The sequence below is a fragment of the Pristiophorus japonicus genome, chromosome 3 (assembly GCF_044704955.1).
Source record: "Pristiophorus japonicus isolate sPriJap1 chromosome 3, sPriJap1.hap1, whole genome shotgun sequence".
In the NCBI taxonomy this organism is placed as follows: Eukaryota; Metazoa; Chordata; class Chondrichthyes; family Pristiophoridae; genus Pristiophorus; species Pristiophorus japonicus.
This window is the reverse complement of record NC_091979.1, coordinates 166,480,434-166,498,041: the sequence shown is the minus strand read 5'-3', so window position 1 is coordinate 166,498,041 and position 17,608 is coordinate 166,480,434. Positions and strand designations below refer to the sequence as shown.

At 42.9% G+C, this 17,608-nt stretch overlaps 1 protein-coding gene across 1 annotated transcript in view; it reads left to right on the top strand.

Annotated features, from left to right (window-relative positions):
- wdr12 (WD repeat domain 12) overlaps positions 1 to 17,608 on the top strand; it is a 60,741-nt gene that overhangs the window by 42,816 nt on the left and 317 nt on the right. Inside the window, exons 7-12 of the mRNA XM_070876048.1 lie at positions 2,882 to 2,927; positions 5,618 to 5,703; positions 8,335 to 8,475; positions 9,488 to 9,593; positions 10,966 to 11,098; positions 16,439 to 16,511. Coding sequence (XP_070732149.1) covers positions 2,882 to 2,927; positions 5,618 to 5,703; positions 8,335 to 8,475; positions 9,488 to 9,593; positions 10,966 to 11,098; positions 16,439 to 16,511 — 585 coding nt within the window. The remainder of the gene's footprint in view (positions 1 to 2,881; positions 2,928 to 5,617; positions 5,704 to 8,334; positions 8,476 to 9,487; positions 9,594 to 10,965; positions 11,099 to 16,438; positions 16,512 to 17,608) is intronic.

The window sequence follows — 17,608 nt, the reverse complement described above, 5'->3', positions numbered from 1 at the left end:
CCATATCCTCTCGGTCACAAAGACCTTCTGCTTCCACCTCCATTACATTGTCCAGCTCTGCCCCTGCCACAGCTCATCTGATGCTGAAACCTTTAACCAAGCTTTTGTCACCTCCAAATTTGTCTATTCTAATATCTCCTGGTCGGCCTCTCATTCTCCAAACTTCAGCTTCTCCAAAACTCTGGTGCCCTTATCCTATCCTGCACTAAGTCCTATCACCCTTTCTTTGCAGACCTACATTGGTTCCCATTCCCCCAACACCTCAAATTTGATGACGATGATGACATTGGTTCCCATTCCTCGAACACCTCAAATTTAAAATGTTTAAATCTCTTCATGGGCAGCCCCCCACCCCCAATAAGTTTAATTTGCTCCAGCCTCTACAATTGCCCTATTACTTTGTACCAGCATTGGTGGTTGCACCTTCTACTGTTTAGGTCATACACTATGGAATTACCTCCTCAAAATCCCTTCATCTGTCCACCTATTTCTCCTCCTTTAAGGCTTCCATTAAAACCCACCTCTTTGACCTAGCTAATGGTCCCCCTCCTATTTCCTTCTTTGTCTCTGTGTGTCCATTTTTGTTTGATTACGCCTCTGTGTAAACCTTGGAAGTTTTTTTTACGTTAAAGTGCAATATAAATGCTAGTTGTGCATCCAGTTGTTTATATTTTTTTATTGGCCATTTTCTCTAGTAACTTTCTTCCCTTGTTTCCTAAAGGCACTGACTCCAAGTTGGGCCCATGGCTTCCCTTTCCTCACGTGGCCATTATTTATGCGTGAGCCTTGATCGTTGGTGGCAGTAATCTATTTTATTGTTGGCTAGTTGCAGTGAGCTGGATTCTGTCTTCACCTGGCATCCACTTCCAACAGCAATTGCTTGAAAAGGAAACCCTTGCTAATGTTGCTCTCTCTAAACCAAGGATGTTGAGCCCAATTACAGTTTGTGATTAGCTGAGATGAACACAGACCATAAATCAAGCTTGGGACTTTCCCGGCTGCACAGCTCACTACTCACTGGATAAACTCATTAAGCTATCGATAGAGCTGATCCAGTTTCAATTTTGATTGTTCATGTGTGTTAATTTGGAAGCTGACATTTTGGCTGAAAAAGCTAATCTGAATGAGCTTTATTTCATTCAGTACTAATGTGTTGCTATGTTAGGTGTTGGATTTATATTAAACAGGAATCTGTACTTTTATTTTCCTTTTCAGAGTGACTTGCAGGATAATTGAGTAAATTGTTTCAATATTATGGGATTGTTTGGTTTATTACACAAAATTAGGGCTCATTTGATTGGGAGTAATACATTAGCATGGATTGAAGATTGGTTAATGGACAGAAAACAGAGTAAGAATAAACGGTTCGTTTTTGGGATGACAGGTTATAGTTAGTGGAGTGCCACAAGAATCAGTGCTCGGGCCTCAGTTATTTACAATCTATATCAATGACTTAGATGAGGGGACTGAGTGTAATATATCTAAGTTTTCTAATGATACAAAACTAGATGGGAAAGTAAGCTGTGAGGGGGATGCAAATAGACTGCAAAGGGATTGGGCTAGAAAGTGGCAGATGGAGTATAATGTGGGGAAATGTAAAATTATCCACTTTAGTAGGAAGAATAGAAAAGTAGAATATTTTTAAAAGGTTTGCGACTAGTGATTATTGGTATTCAGAGGGATTTGGGTGTTATTATACATGAATCACAAAGTTAATATGCAGGTACAGCAAACAATTAGGAAGACAAATGGCATGTTAGCCTTTATTGCAAGGCAGTTGGAGTACAAGAGCAAGGAAGTCTTGCTGTAATTATGTTGGACTTTGGTGAGACCATAGCTGGGGTACTGTGTACAGTTTTGGTCTCCTTACCTAAGGACGGATATACTTGCTATAGAGAGGATGCAATGAAGGTTCATTTAAGAGTTGTGAATCTTTGGAATTCCTCACCACAGAAGGCTGTGGATGCTCAGCTATTGAGTATTCAAGGCTGAGATAGATAGATTTTTGGGCACTAAGGGAATTGAGAGTTCTAGGAATAGGCCAAGAAAGTGGAGTTGATGTAGAAGATCAGCCATGATATTGAATGATGGAGCAGGCTCTACTCCTGCTCCTATTTTTTATGTTTTTATGTAGAGAGAGGTCAGTATTGGTCATTGATATTCAGTGTAGAGAGGGGAACAATGTTGGACCACCGTAAAACCTCAAATCACATGTTATTAAAGCTTCCTTTACAAATCTCTGGTTAAGCCTCAGCTGGAGTATTGTGTGCAATTCTGGGCACCACACTTTGGGAACGATGTCAGGGCCCTGGAGTACAGAGGAGGTTTATCAGGATGATACCAAAGATGAGAAAGTTCAGTTATGTGGAAAGGCTGGGATTGTTCTCCTTAGAGCAGAGAAGGTTAAGAGGAAATTTGATTGAGATATTCAAACTGTGATGGGTTTTGATAGAGCAATTAGGGAGAAACTATTTACTCTGGCAAGTGGATCAGTAACCAGAGGTCATAGATTTCAAATAATTGGCAAAAGATGTATAGGGAAAATGAGAAATTTCTTCACACAGAAGTTTAAGTTCTGGAAAGCACTACCTGAAAGGGTGGTGGAATCAGATTCCATATAACTTTCAAAAGGCAATTGGACATGTACTTGAATAGGACTAATGTGCAGGGTTATGAATGGTGAAAAAGCTGGGGTGTGGGACTGAATTGGACAGCTCTTTCAAAGAGCCGGCACAGGCTGAGTGGCGGCCTCCTATGCTGTAAGATTCTATGTTTAGCTAAGGATGTTGCAATTAGTGTAGTTATTCTTATTTAACTCTTGTTACTCTTCGATTTGCCGAATATCTGCATTACCAAGTGTTTTATTGAAGTATTTTCTCAGTTTTGCAGTGGCTCATGGGACAAGATGATAAAGATTTGGTCGACAGGTAATGGAGAATTTTGTCTATTGGTTTTGCTTTCCTTTCACTAAATATTTGTCCACAAATTTTTCATGTCTAAAGCTGTATTTTTTCTCTCATGCAGAATCCCTGGTCAATTGCAAGATGCAAATTGTCAATCTACAGTTTTTCTTAAAGAAATCACAACTTCCGTTACTGGATAGGGTCAAGGCATAGTTCATGGGAGATTGCTAAAATCAAACCTCATGGTTTGCTTCAACTCAAATTTTTTTTGCTCTTGTCAGTGAATTGTACAATATTTTATCGCATCATTATTTGGAGGAATTGCCTCCATATAAAAACAACAACCTTTAACATAGTAAAACACGCCAAGGCACGTCACAGGAGCAGTGTCAAACACCGAGCCACGAGAGATATTAAGGCAGATGGAGGTAGGTTTTAAGGAGCATCTTAAAGGAAGAAAGAGAGGTTTAGGAAGGGAATTCCAGAGCTTAGGGTCTTGGCAGTTGAAGGTACGGCCGCCAATGGTGAACGATTAAAATGGGGATGCTCAAGATGCCAGAATTGGAGGAGCGCAGATATCTCTGAGGGTTGTAGGGCTGGAGGAGGGGCGAGGCCAGGGAAGGATTTGAAAACCAGGATGAGAATTTTAAAATTGAGGCATTGCTTAACTAGGAGTCAATGTAGGTGAGCGAGCAGAGGTGATGGGTGAATGGGACTTGGTGTGAGTTGGGACACGGGCAGCCGAGTTTTGGATGATCTCAAGTTTACGTAGAGTAGAATGTGGGAGGTCAGGCAGGAGTGCATTGGAATAGTCAAGTCTAGAGGTAACAAAGGCATGGATGAGAGTTTCAACAGCAGATGAGCTGATACAGGGACAGTCGGGCGATGTTACGGAGGTGGAAGTAGACGGTCTTAGTGACGGCGCGGATATGTGGTTGGAATCTCACCTCGGGGTCAGATATGGCCCCAAGGGTGCGAACAGACTTGTTCAGCCTCAGACAGTTGCTAGGGAGAGGGATGGAGTCGGTGGCTAGGGAATGGAGTTCGTGAATGCAGCTAATGGCTTTGATCGTCTCCATATTTCGTTTGAGGAAATTTATGTTAATTGGACAATCAGTCTGTTAATTTAGAGGTGGTGGTGACATAGAGCTGGGTGTCGTCAGCATACATGTGGAAACTGACGCTGTGTTTTCAGATGGTGTTGCCAAGGGGCAGCATGTACATGCGAAATGGGAAGGGACCAAGGATAGATCCTTATGGGACACCAAAAATAATGGTGCGGGAGCAGGAAGAGAAGCCATTGCAGGTGACTGGCTATGACTGGATAGATAAGAAACTAACCAGGTGAATGCAGTCCCACCCAACTGGACGACGCTGGAGAGATGTTGGAGGAAGATGGTGTGGTCAACCGTGTCAAAGGCTGCAGACTGGTCGAGAAGGGTGATGAAGGATAGTTTATCTGTCACCATCACAAGATGTGATTTGTGACTTTGAGAGCGGTTTCAGAGCTGTGGTGGGGCGGAAACCTGATTGGAGGGATTTAAACGTGGGGTTTTGGGAAAGATGGGCATAGATTTGGGAGACACATTCAAGGACTTTGTACAGGGAAGATTGATTGTAGATGGGCCAGTAGTTCGCAAGGATGGAGGGGTCAAGGGTTGTTTTTTTTGAGAGGGGTGATGACTGCAGATTTGAAGAAGAGGGCGGCAGTACCTGAGGAGAGAGAACTGTAAAAAATATCAGCTACCTAGGAAGGGAAATTGGGTGGTCAGCACAGTTCCCTTTAATTTTTTGTTTGGGTGTGTGACCCCTTTAAGAGACTGCACAGCCCATTCAAAATACTGCGCATGCATGTTTTTTAAAAAAAAAAAAATTTGCTCTGGAATGTGGGGGTCATTGGCAAGGCCAGCATTTATTGCCTATCCCTATTTGCCCTTGAGAAGGTGGTGGTGAGCCACCTTCTTGAACTGCTAAAGTCTTTGTGGTGGAGATACTCCCAAAGTACTATTAGGGAGGGAGTTTCAGGATTTTGACCCAATGATGATGAAGGAACAGTGATATATTTCCCATTTAAAAGCTGGTGAGTTCGCTACTACGCAGCTTAAAGGGAACATTGATGATCAGTTTAGTGGGAATAGGGTCAAGCGGGCAGGAGATGAGTCTCATGGACGAGATGGGTCTCATGGACAAGATGAGCTCGGAGATGGCATGAAGGGAGATGGGAGAGAAACTAGATGAAGTTCATTTTAGGCACCCTATGTGCTGGACAACTTCGCAATGTTCAATGCAATTTTATCTTAACTAACCCATCAGACCCAAGCTGCTCAAAGATGTTGTGGTAATATGTAGTTATAACACTTGCACGTTGGTGTAATATTGAGATCTAGATGTCAGTAGTACGCTTGATAAATCCTACATTGTGTTGTATTGACAAAGCAGGACGAGACATCATTATTTCTCCTGTGCTTTCTCGAGGGCCATGCTCCATATTCTGGCTGAGGAGATGTATAGGTCACCCTCGCCATTATGTCTTGTAAAACCCAATATGACCGTTTCTACTGGTCTCTGCTGTTTTGCTTTACCACAGTGCCCAAGATTAGGAGTTTAGCATGTGGAAGAATCACATGTATAAACCTCTATTCTGCTACTGCGCTGTGCCATCTTTACTTTCTCAACAGCCTGGATGTTTGAACTAGTTTTTTTTATTTTATTAGTTCCCAATGAGGATGAAGAAATGGTGGAGGAGTCTGAATCCAGACCAAGGAAAAAACAGAAGACTGAACAACTGGGATTAACGCGAGTAAGCAGTTATTTGATACTGTAAACTCTGGGAGCGGAGGGAATTACCAGGCCATCACAGGAACAGCATGTTATGTCATTATCCGGAATGTGAAATCATTAATCACATGAGGTGGCACAGTGAAGCACTCTGAGGGTTTGGTGTCTTGAGTTCCTTATTTCAATCATTTTTTTAAAAATTCGTAGCCAATCTTTCCAATTCTTTGTCAAATCACAAACGCCAGAGGTCACCTTGCACACATCAAGGATCACTCTGTGCCAATGCTCTTAGCCAAAAGGCCGAGAGCCACTGCACCGTTCCTGGAAGTACTGCAATACCAGGTTTGTGCCATGGAGGTGGATGGGTCAGGCCCCCCACACACCTCCGTGGAGATGGATGGGTCAATCCACCCCACCCACCTCCTATTTCCAAAAAGCATAGGAGAACCACCTTCCTGATCCAGGGAGAACCTTATTTCAATCATGCCGTTAATAGGAAGTGACAGGTGTTGGTCAGGCTCTCTCAACAGGGAAAAAAGTAGAGATACTTAGGTTTTTGTAGCAACTGAAAGACTTGCATTTAGCAGATTTTGCTGTGTTTTTACCTAACAGTCCCCATATATAGAAACTCTCTCGAATGTGAAGAATGGTTTGTGTTCCTCTTGAAAGGGTCACAAGGCTAGAAATCACGAGCAAAATGGTGTATTTTTAGTCCACTTTGCAAAGCAGAATAACTTCTTAGGCTCTGTGGGTTAAGTTTAGTTGTAAATCAGCCAGATCAGTTCAGCCATAGCAGAAGTTTCCAACAAAAAACAGTTGCCATGTTATTCCAAGCGAGAGAAAGCCATTATTGAAGCAAACTTATTTTGGACATTTTCAAATTACAGCTTTGATCGCTGCAGTGCTTGAAATTGACCCTGATGATTTGGGTCTGATTTCTGTACTACTTGGGTATAATCCTACATATGTGGGGCTAAAATCCTCAATATGTCATCATCATAGACAGTCCCTCAAAATAGAGAAGACTTGCTTCCACTCAGTGAGTTCTCAGGTGACTGTACAATCCAGTGTGGGAATTACAGTCTCTGTCACAGGTGGGGCAGACAGCGGTTGAAGGAAAGGGTGGGTGGGGAGCCTGGTTTGCCCCACGGTCCACGCTTGATTTCTGCATGCTCTCGCCGATGAGACTCGAGGTGCTCAACGCCCTTCCGAATGCTCTTCCTCCACTTTGGGCGGTCTTGGGCCAGGGATTCCCAGGTGCTGGTGGGGATGTTGCACTTTATCAAGGAGGCTTTGAGGGTGGCCTTGAAATGTTTCCTCCGCCCACCTGGGGCTCGCTTGCCGTGTAGGAATTCCGAGTAGAGCGCTTGCTTAGGGAGTCTCGTGTCGGGCATGTGGAGCTGGTTGAGTGTGGTCAGTACTTCGATACTGGGGATGTTGGCCTGAGCGAGATCACTGACGTTGGTGCGTCTATCCTCCCAGTGGATTTGCAGGATTTTGCGGAGGCAGCGCTGGTGGTACTTCTCCAGTTTTGAGGTGTCTACTGTATATAGTCCACTGTATACAGAGGAATCTCCCTGCTGTTGGCCACTGGGAAAATCAGCGCAAGGATCCTCCTCAACTGTCTTCTTCCTGTGGCTGAAGAGCTCCTCTGAATCATAATGCGGATTCCATCCAACTGCAAGAGAAATGCAGGGAATAGCACCAACCCTTGTACATGGCCGCCTTTGACACTGTCAACCATGAGGGACTATGGAGCGTCCTCCTCCCATTTCGGCTGTCCCCAAAAGTTTGTTACCATCCTCCGCCTGCTCCATGACGACATGCAAGCCGTGATCCTGACCAATGGATCCACCACAGATCCAATCCACGTCCGGACCAAGGTCAAGCAGGGCTGCATCATCGCATCAACGCTCTTCTCGATCTTCCTTGCTGCAATGCTTCATCTCAATATATGCCAACCTAGTATATAACCAAGTTGGAAAAGGACTTGCAAGTTTTAAGCTAATTTTGTGCATCCATGTCAATTCATCTGAATGTTACCGATATATAAAAATGCATCAGCATTGTATGAGAAGGCTTTCCCATTTAGCGCTTTCATTCACTAGCATTGTGTAGTTTTAATCTTAATCACAAATATTTTTAAAGTGGTCATTCTCTGCTCACCTGACAATGAAGAAAGTTAGCAATTACTATAGTAACCAGCTTTCTTATGGTCAGCAGGCGCTTTGCTCACCTGTGTTATTTAAATTGGGAGTCTGAATTAAAGTGCCAGTGTGCAGAGTCTGTGTTGATTTAAGACTAGTTGTTTGCTTGTAGCTTCCTTCATCTTAAGGGGAAGAAAGGCTGAATTGGAACTTTAAGCTCACTTTTGATTAAAATGAAAGTGCCAGTAAGTTGGAAAACTAATTGGGGAAATCCTTTGGATGTATGACTTGAGCTGGGAGCAGCTATTAGAGATGTTCAGGGTCTTTGGTAGCTCTGGATTTTTGGTTTTCCACTGGTAGTAGGACAGGATCCTTTTGCAAGTTTATTATGTATGTTTTAATGTGCATTTTTGTAATAAATATTTTATCTTTTAGATGAGAACTTGTTAGCTTAATGGTCTATCACTAGGAGGCACCATTGTTAATTTGAATATCCTCTTCCACAGACTCCTATGATGACACTGTCTGGTCACAATGAAGCGGTTTCCTCAGTCTTGTGGTCTGATACGGAGGAACTCTGTAGTGCATCTTGGGATCATACCATAAAGATCTGGGATGCTGAAACTGGAGCCCAGAAATGTACCCTGGTGAGTTGGTAGCCTTTACACGGGCAGCTTAGATTCTGGAATCAAACACTTCTGGGCCACAGTGGAATAAATGAGCACATTATGTCCACAGCTCTGTTTGAGGGAATTGGACTAATTAGGGAGGTCGAGGAAAGAGGTGTTGGCTGCAATTGCAGTTGGCCATTCTGAAGAGTGCAAGAGCCTGGGATTGATTTGTGTGTATATATTTCTGCTCTTCACCTGGAACAGATCGTTCCATGTGCGAATTGAAGGAACAAATCCTTTCTTGTCACTTTGGTACATTTTGTTGATGCAATATCTCATTGGTTGTTGAAGCACTGCAAAGTAATCCAAACCTTCCTGGAAAGCTGTGGATAAAAACTATTAAAGAACAAATATATTCAATTGAATTATCGCGTAATTCTAAAGCACTTCCCAGTTGGACTTGTGTTTATGATTTTAAAGTTGCCATTCATGTAAAGCTTGCCCCTATAGTTACTTATTCAAGTAGCCATTCTTTAGGTGTGAATCTTGACAGTGAGTGTTGCTATGGTGTGGCCGTCGTTTCTCTCTTTCTACCATAAAAAACACTCCCAGGATTTCTCTGGTGATGCTTGATACAGAACCTTTTGTAACACCACAAGAAAAAAACGTTTTTGTTGCATTTTAAGTGCACTGTTAATACCTAGGATGGTGTATTTTAACGTTTGCTTTTGTGGATGATACTGCATGTCTGCTTTTTTTAATCTCTCTTCTCTGCTCGCTCTTTTTTGTGCTCAGTCTTTCTGCCAAAGGCTGTTTTTTTTTTAGCTAGTTAATGTCTAAAAACCTAAAGAGTGACATGATTGCAGATCAATCTTTCAAACTGTCAAATCAGAATGAACATATGATATTTTTGATACGGCAGCCAAATCACATTTGGTACTCGAAGCTAAGTCTCTCCTTGAGATGACTTGTATTATTTCTGTGCTTTCTCAAACAGGAGATTTCTGCATATTTCCCAGCTTCCTAACTGTCTTTTTTTCCTCTACAGAGTGGGAACAGAGTGTTTAATTGCATTTCTTATTCCCCATTGTGTAAACGGCTGGCATCAGGCAGCACAGACAGGCACATCAGGCTGTGGGACCCACGCTCAAAGGGTAATTTGAAAATGCTTTGTAGTTTCTCATGCAAGATACTGACTCTTTAACTGTCCTGTTAGCTTGAGCCTCAAAATATTCCTTGCACAAGAGTGAATGTAATTGTGAGTTATTCAGAGTTCAAATAATGCATGTACAAAATCAGAAATGATTTTGAGGATGAAACTATCTTTGATTAACCCACAGACATGCATAATCGGTTGCGGACTACAATGAGATTTCACATAGTCACCATCAATGTTCCCGCTAATATTTTTTTGTGCGCGGTCCTTTTAAATTTGCTGTGCGGCTGCTGTGCGGTATCTTCCAGCAGCTTGAGTGGTCTGCGCGGGATCTCCTGATTAATGCACCACCGCGCACCTTAGGGGGAACATTGCTCAATACCCCCCCCCCCCCCCCCAAAGTACTGAATCATGTTAAGATATGAGCACGGACAGTCCAAGGGGGTCATTGTTTGTGTGGATCAGCAATGTACACCGTAGCAGATTATTTGATGACAAGTATCACAGTTGAGCCTGATCTTGGCCACATCTGACATCCACATTCTGGCAGGAGTCACTGGATAGCAGTCAGGCGCAAAAATCCTGGCAGAATTTACCACTCCCTGGTCAAAGCTTGCTCAAGCCAATTACAGTGACCAATTACTGTCCTGCCTGAAAATTTCTATGCAGTGTGGTTTGTTTCCACTTGTTACCTTTTAATGCAGAGATTGGATGGAGCCCATCATATGGAGATTTGCCGCCGTGAATCTGTTGTCAACCACTTTGATATGCCTAAATGATTTTCTAGCCATTTGTTGTTTTATTTTAAATGCACCAGACTGATCTTGCAACTTCATTAATTATTCAGTAGCTGATTTAAAAAAAACATTTGGTACAGTGTAGGCATTAGAAAATTATACCATTGTGGGTTCCACTATTGACCCATCCAGTACTCAGCAGGCAAATTAAGTAGATTGGCCTCCATTGCATGTTCAGATTGGACCAAATTTTAAAACATCCCATTCATTTCTGTTTTTTGTGGTGTCACAAGGATGCTGATGGGGGAGGGCAACTCTGCTGCCCTGCTTGGCTATTTGTTGTTTAGACTGATTATTGAAGCTTCCATTAATTTAAAGGGACCATGCACTGATATTGTCTCCGACTAGATAATGTCAACAACTGAAGCAGTTGCCTAATTAAGAAGGCTGATTCAAACCCATGTCTCTGGTCCTTGGCATAGTCCAGGCTACCCAAATGACATTTTCCTTTCTCCATAATATATAAAGAATGTAGAATTAGTTAAAAATGCTTGTCGTGTATTGGGCAAAATCAACTGGAAGGGGTCAGTTGTACCACTTTTGTCATTAATTTCTCTTCTCCCTCTCCTGCAGATGGATCTCTAGTGTTGCTTTCCCTAACTTCACACAATGGATGGGTAACGGCAGTCAAATGGTCACCCACACATGAGAATCAGTTGATTTCGGGCTCTTTCGACAAAATAGTCAAACTCTGGGACGTAAGAAGGTATCTTGAGAATTGACTGTGTTTGTGGCAGGGATGGAGATTCACAGCAGCTGGGTAGCAGAGGCTACTAAATTTCAAAAGTTATTTCTGCAAAACCACCATACTCCCATCTCCACAACCATTTCTACTAATAGAAAAACTTTAGAATAAGTTTCACAGTGGAACAAGTAAACCAGTCTCCAGAATGTGAGCATGTGTTGATGTGCATCTTGATTCTTCTGTGGAGGTTGCAGCAACTTCACAAGTAAACAGGAATAAATAGCCTTGATTAAAATTATTTAACACTGTCCCGGAAAAAGTGTTTCATGCCCAATTGCTTGTTTCCCCCCAATGGGGCACTGTTCTACTAGAAGTATCAGTCTTTCAGCATTTCAGCCAAGTTGACATTCTCCATGTGTGGAACTATTGAACTGTGGAGGCACAGCTGAGCTGCTTTTGTCCTTACTTGGTGTCCACACATGCACTCTCAGAAGGGATCACTGCATATCAATCGACTGCACCCCGTCCACCTTTTCCTCCTTAGCCCAGTTAGGCTTGTGCAAATTCCAGCATTCCACCCTGACTAATATTAGCTGACAGTACAAACTAGATAGACCATGCAGTAGATAGCTGAGTAGCTTTGGTGTAAGATGTGGATTAGGCCAAAATTTTCAATATTTTGAGATTAGTCATAGCTTCTCTTTTAGAAAGTTCAGATGCAAGGGCAATAGTTTGAAGGAGTAAGTGGGATCATCTTTCTTCGGATAAGATGAACATGATCAAATATCCAAGGAGAAAGAGGTGCATTTGGAGTGAGTAAATAAAACAGAAATAGGGTAAGGGTAAATTCAAAGGCGCACATCCTGAGGACAATAGGAGGGGAAACTGGGCCAGAAGGCCATTTAGGGTCCAGAGAATAAAAGATTCAACATATGACGTGGATAAAACTTGATGTTGGTCACTTTAGCATGGAACAGTGAGCAGAAGTTTATTTTACCAAGAACCCCTCCCAAACAGCATCTATTTTCTCCAAGCTCCAGAATCAGTAGTCACCACTGCAACTTCCACTAACTCACCCAAGTCTTGATGCTGCTGCCGCCTCTTCCTGCTCCATGGGCTTCAATGCTGCTGTGTAAATGGCTCCTGCGAGGTTAAAGCTCTCTTTCCATTTCTGTGGACGATAATGTGTGTGTACTTGTGCATCTATAAAACTGCTTTTCCACTAGTGTTAGTTTAAATCAAATTCTGGGACACTGGCATCATTAAGCAAAAACTGGCTCTTTTCTTGGCAGCAGATTTGTACGCGACAAAAAGTGGTCTACAAATCTGCCATTGGAATAAAGTCGTCTGATTCAGTGGAGTAAACACCAGGAAATGGTACATGGATGCTGATCTCCTGAAATCTTACTTGAACTATTCACTATTACTTACTATTCACTGGAGTTCAGAAGAATGAGAGGGGACCTCATAGAAACGTTTAAAATTCTGATGGGTTTAGACAGGTTAGATGCAGGAAGAATGTTCCCAATGTTGGGGAAGTCCAGAACCAGGGGTCACAGTCGAAGGATAAGGGGTAAGCCATTTAGGACAGAGGTAAGCCATTTAGGACAGAGATGAAACTTCTTCACCCAGAGAGTGGTGAACCTGTGGAATTCTCTACCACAGAAAGTTGTTGAGGCCAATTCACTAAATATATTCAAAAAGGAGTTCGATGAAGTCCTTACTACTAGGGGGATCAATTGGTATGGCGAGAAAGCAGGAATGGGATACTGAAGTTGCATGTTCAGCCATGAACTCATTGAATGGCGGTGCAGGCTAGAAGGGCCGAATGGCCTACTCCTGCACCTATTTTCTATGTTTCTATGAACAAGTACCAGTATAAAATTGGCTTTCAATATAGAAAAATGGCTGGTCTGGGTCAAATTGGCTAATGTTCTGAGTCCCCAGTTTGGCTCCATAGTTTAAGTTCATTGTTTGCTCGGTTAATAAGCATAGGAGCTAAATTAAAAAGTAGGACCTCAAAAGTAGTAATCTCGGGATTGCTACCAGTGCCACGTGCTAGTCAGAGTAGGAATCGCAGGATAGCGCAGATGAATACGTGGCTTGAGCAGTGGTGCAGCAGGGAGGGATTCAAATTCCTGGGGCATTGGAACCGGTTCTGGGGGAGGTGGGACCAGTACAAACCGGACGGTCTGCACCTGGGCAGGACCGGAACCAATGTCCTAGGGAGAGTGTTTGCTAGTGCTGTTGGGGAGGAGTTAAACTAATATTGCAGGGGGATGGGAACCTATGCAGGGAGACAGAGGGAGACAAAAATGAGGCAAAAGCAAAAGACAGAAAGGAGATGAGGAAAAGTGGAGGGCAGAGAAACCCAAGGCAAAGAACAAAAAGGGCCACTGTACAGCAAAATTCTAAAAGGACAAAGGGTGTTAAAAAAGCAAGTCTGAAGGCTTTGTGTCTTAATGCAAGGAGTATCCGCAATAAGGTGGATGAATTAACTGTGCAAATAGATGTTAACAAATATGATGTGATTGGGATTACGGAGATGTGGCTCCAGGATGATCAGGGCTGGGAACTCAACATCCAGGGGTATTCAACATTCAGGAAGGATAGAATAAAAGGAAAAGGAGGTGGGGTAGCATTGCTGGTTAAAGAGGAGATTAATGCAATAGTTAGGAAAGACATTAGCTTGGATGATGTGGAATCTATATGGGTAGAGCTGCAGAACACTAAAGGGCAAAAAACGTTAGTGTACAGACCTCCAAACAGTAGTAGTGATGTTGGGGAGGGCATCAAACAGGAAATTAGGAGTGCATGCAATAAAGGTGCAGCAGTTATAATGGGTGACTTTAATATGCACATAGATTGGGCTAGCCAAACTGGAAGCAATACGGTGGAGGAGGATTTCCTGGAGTGCATAAGGGATGGTTTTCTAGACCAATATGTCGAGGAACCAATTAGGGGGGAGGCCATCTTAGACTGGGTGTTGTGTAATGAGAAAGGATTAATTAACAATCTCATTGTGCGAGGCCCCTTGGGGAAGAGTGACCATAATATGGTGGAATTCTGCATTAGGATGGAGAATGAAACAGTTAATTCAGAGACCATGGTCCAGAACGTAAAGAAGGGTAACTTTGAAGGTATGAGGCGTGAATTGGCTAGGATAGATTGGCGAATGATACTTAAGGGGTTGACTGTGGATGGGCAATGGCAGACATTTAGAGACCGCATGGATGAATTACAACAATTGTACATTCCTGTCTGGCGTAAAAATAAAAAAGGGAAGGTGGCTCAACCGTGGCTATCAAGGGAAATCAGGGATAGTATTAAAGCCAAGGAAGTGGCATACAAATTGGCCAGAAATAGCAGCGAACCTGGGGACTGGGAGAAATTTAGAACTCAGCAGAGGAGGACAAAGGGTTTGATTAGGGCAGGGAAAATGGAGTACGAGAAGCTTGCAGGGAACATTAAGACGGATTGCAAAAGTTTCTATAGGTATGTAAAGAGAAAAATGTTAGTAAAGACAAACGTAGGTCCCCTGCAGTCAGAATCAGGGGAAGTCATAACGGGGAACAAAGAAATGGCAGACCAATTGAACAAGTACTTTGGTTCAGTATTCACTAAGGAGGACACAAACAACCTTCCGGATATAAAAGGGGTCAGAGGGTCTAGTAAGGAGGAGGAACTGAGGGAAATCTTTATTAGTCGGGAAATTGTGTTGGGGAAATTGATGGGATTGAAGGCCGATAAATCCCCAGGGCCTGATGGACTGCATCCCAGAGTACTTAAGGAGGTGGCCTTGGAAATAGCGGATGCATTGACAGTCATTTTCCAACATTCCATTGACTCTGGATCAGTTCCTATCGAGTGGACGGTAGCCAATGTAACCCCACTTTTTAAAAATGGAGGGAGAGAGAAAGCAGGGAATTATAGACCGGTCAGCCTGACCTCAGTAGTGGGTAAAATGATGGAATCAATTATTAAGGATGTCATAGCAGCGCATTTGGAAAATGGTGACATGATAGGTCCAAGTCAGCATGGATTTGTGAAAGGGAGATCATGCTTGACAAATCTTCTGGAATTTTTTGAGGATGTTTTCAGTAGAGTGGACAGGGGAGAACCAGTTGATGTGGTATATTTGGACTTTCAGAAGGCTTTCAACAAGGTCCCACACAGGAGATTAATGTGCAAAGTTAAAGCACATGGGATTGGGGGTAGTGTGCTGACATGGATTGAGAGCTGGTTGTCAGACAGGAAGCAAAGAGTGGGAGTAAATGGGTACTTTTCAGAATGGCAGGCAGTGACTTTTTAGTGGGGTACCGCAAGGTTCTGTGCTGGGGCCCCAGCTGTTTACATTGTACATTAATGATTTAGACGAGGGGATTAAATGTAGTATCTCCAAATTTGCGGATGACACTAAGTTGGGTGGCAGTGTGAGCTGCGAGGAGGATGCTATGAGGCTGCAGAGCGACTTGGATAGGTTAGGTGAGTGGGCAAATGCGTGGCAGATGAAGTATAATGTGGATAAATGTGAGGTTATCCACTTTGGTGGTAAAAACAGAGAGACAGACTATTATCTGAATGGTGACAGATTAGGAAAAGGGAAGGTGCAACGAGACCTGGGTGTCATGGTGTATCAGTCATTGAAGGTTGGCATGCAGGTACAGCAAGCGGTTAAGAAAGCAAATGGCATGTTGGGCTTCATAGCGAGGGGATTTGAGTACAGGGGCAGGGAGGTATTGCTACAGTTGTACAGGGCCTTGGTGAGGCCACACCTGGAGTATTGTGTGCAGTTTTGGTCTCCTTACTTGCGGAAGGACATTCTTGCTATTGAGGGAGTGCAGCGAAGATTCACCAGACTGATTCCCGGGATGGTGGGACTGACCTATCAAGAAAGACTGGATCAACTGGGCTTGTATTCACTGGAGTTCAGAAGAGTGAGAGGGGACCTCATAGAAACGTTTAAAATTCTGACGGGTTTGGACAGGTTGGATGCAGGAAGAATGTTCCCAATGTTGGGGAAGTCCAGAACCAGGGGTCACAGTCTAAGGATAAGGGGTAAGCCATTTAGGACCGAGATGAGGAGAAACTTCTTCACCCAGAGAGTGGTGAGCCTGTGGAATTCTCTACCACAGAAAGTAGTCGAGGCCAATTCACTAAATATATTCAAAAGGGAGTTAGATGAAGTCTTTACTACTCGGGGGATCAAGGGGTATGGCGTGAAAGCAGGAAGGGGGTACTGAAGTTTCATGTTCAGCCATGAACTCATTGAATGGCGGTGCAGGCTAGAAGGGCTGAATGGCCTGCTCCTGCACCTATTTTCTATGTTTCTATATACTTCATTTATTTTTTCTGTTTTAGTTGCAAGGCTCCCTTATATGATATGAATGCACATGAAGACAGAGTACTCTGTGTTGACTGGACAGAGACTGGGGTAAGTTCACTCTAAGCATCGTAGTGTTCGGTTGTCTTCGCAGCCATTGTTTCCCATCTACATATTTTACTGTATTCTGGGGCGGGCAAGCAAATGTTCATAGGTGCTCAAATGTTATTGCAACCCATCATTTCTTGATTGTAAATATTTTGAGCCTTTCTGCCTTAGTGTGCTAGATATCAAAATAAAAATTCAAACTATTTTGCATGTGATGCTTTTTAAACCTTCTACCTGCTAAAGTGTGATTTGAGTAATACATATGTTAAACTGCTATGAATTTTCTGTTCCTTTATTAGTTTCCTGTTTTATTTGCACTTTCATTTGAATGTCATCACTTGCAAATTTGAGATGCCTTAAGAACTGAGGTAAATTGCAGGGAAACTAGATTTCTTCCTGCCAAGCTGATGGGATGAAAGTCCTTAGCCAGTAAAAGTAAGAATTTGTTTTAGGTGGGTTCAGGCCTGTTGCTTATTGGTGCGAGTCCATGGCAGTAGTTGGTGCACTCCGAGTAACCATACGAATGACTTGTGAGATATAGAAATCATAGAATGTTGTAGTGCAGAAATATCCCATTAAGTCCAATGTGTTTTTTCCTCATAACCCACCTCGTCTAATACCACTCTGCTTCAACAGGTCAAAGGTGGGATAATGCACTGTGTTAACCACAGAGAATGTTATTTAGACCATTTTAGTGCTGTAGTGGAGTGGGAACCTAATTGGAGAGATCCAAACAAGGAGTTGTAGGAAAAATTGGCATGAATTTGGGATAGCAGAGGTTGGAGGATAGTTTGCAAGTGAGTGGCCATGACTGAGCAGAAGAGTTTATATGGAGGGAGAAATTTAGGAGGGTTGGGACAGAGATTGAAATCTCTGAGGATGAAGAGTCACTCACTGAAGATAATATTTGGTGTGGCGTGGTAGACGATGAAGATTTTAAAGGAGACAAGAGGATGTGATGAGGGCTACACGGCCATTGCTAGAATAAATAAAAAAATGACAGTTGTCGCATCTGAGGGAGGTTATTCACTCTTGAAATTGATTCTCCATCCTTGAGTTCTATGAGATTGCATCAATAGAAAAAAAGGCAATCTTCATAA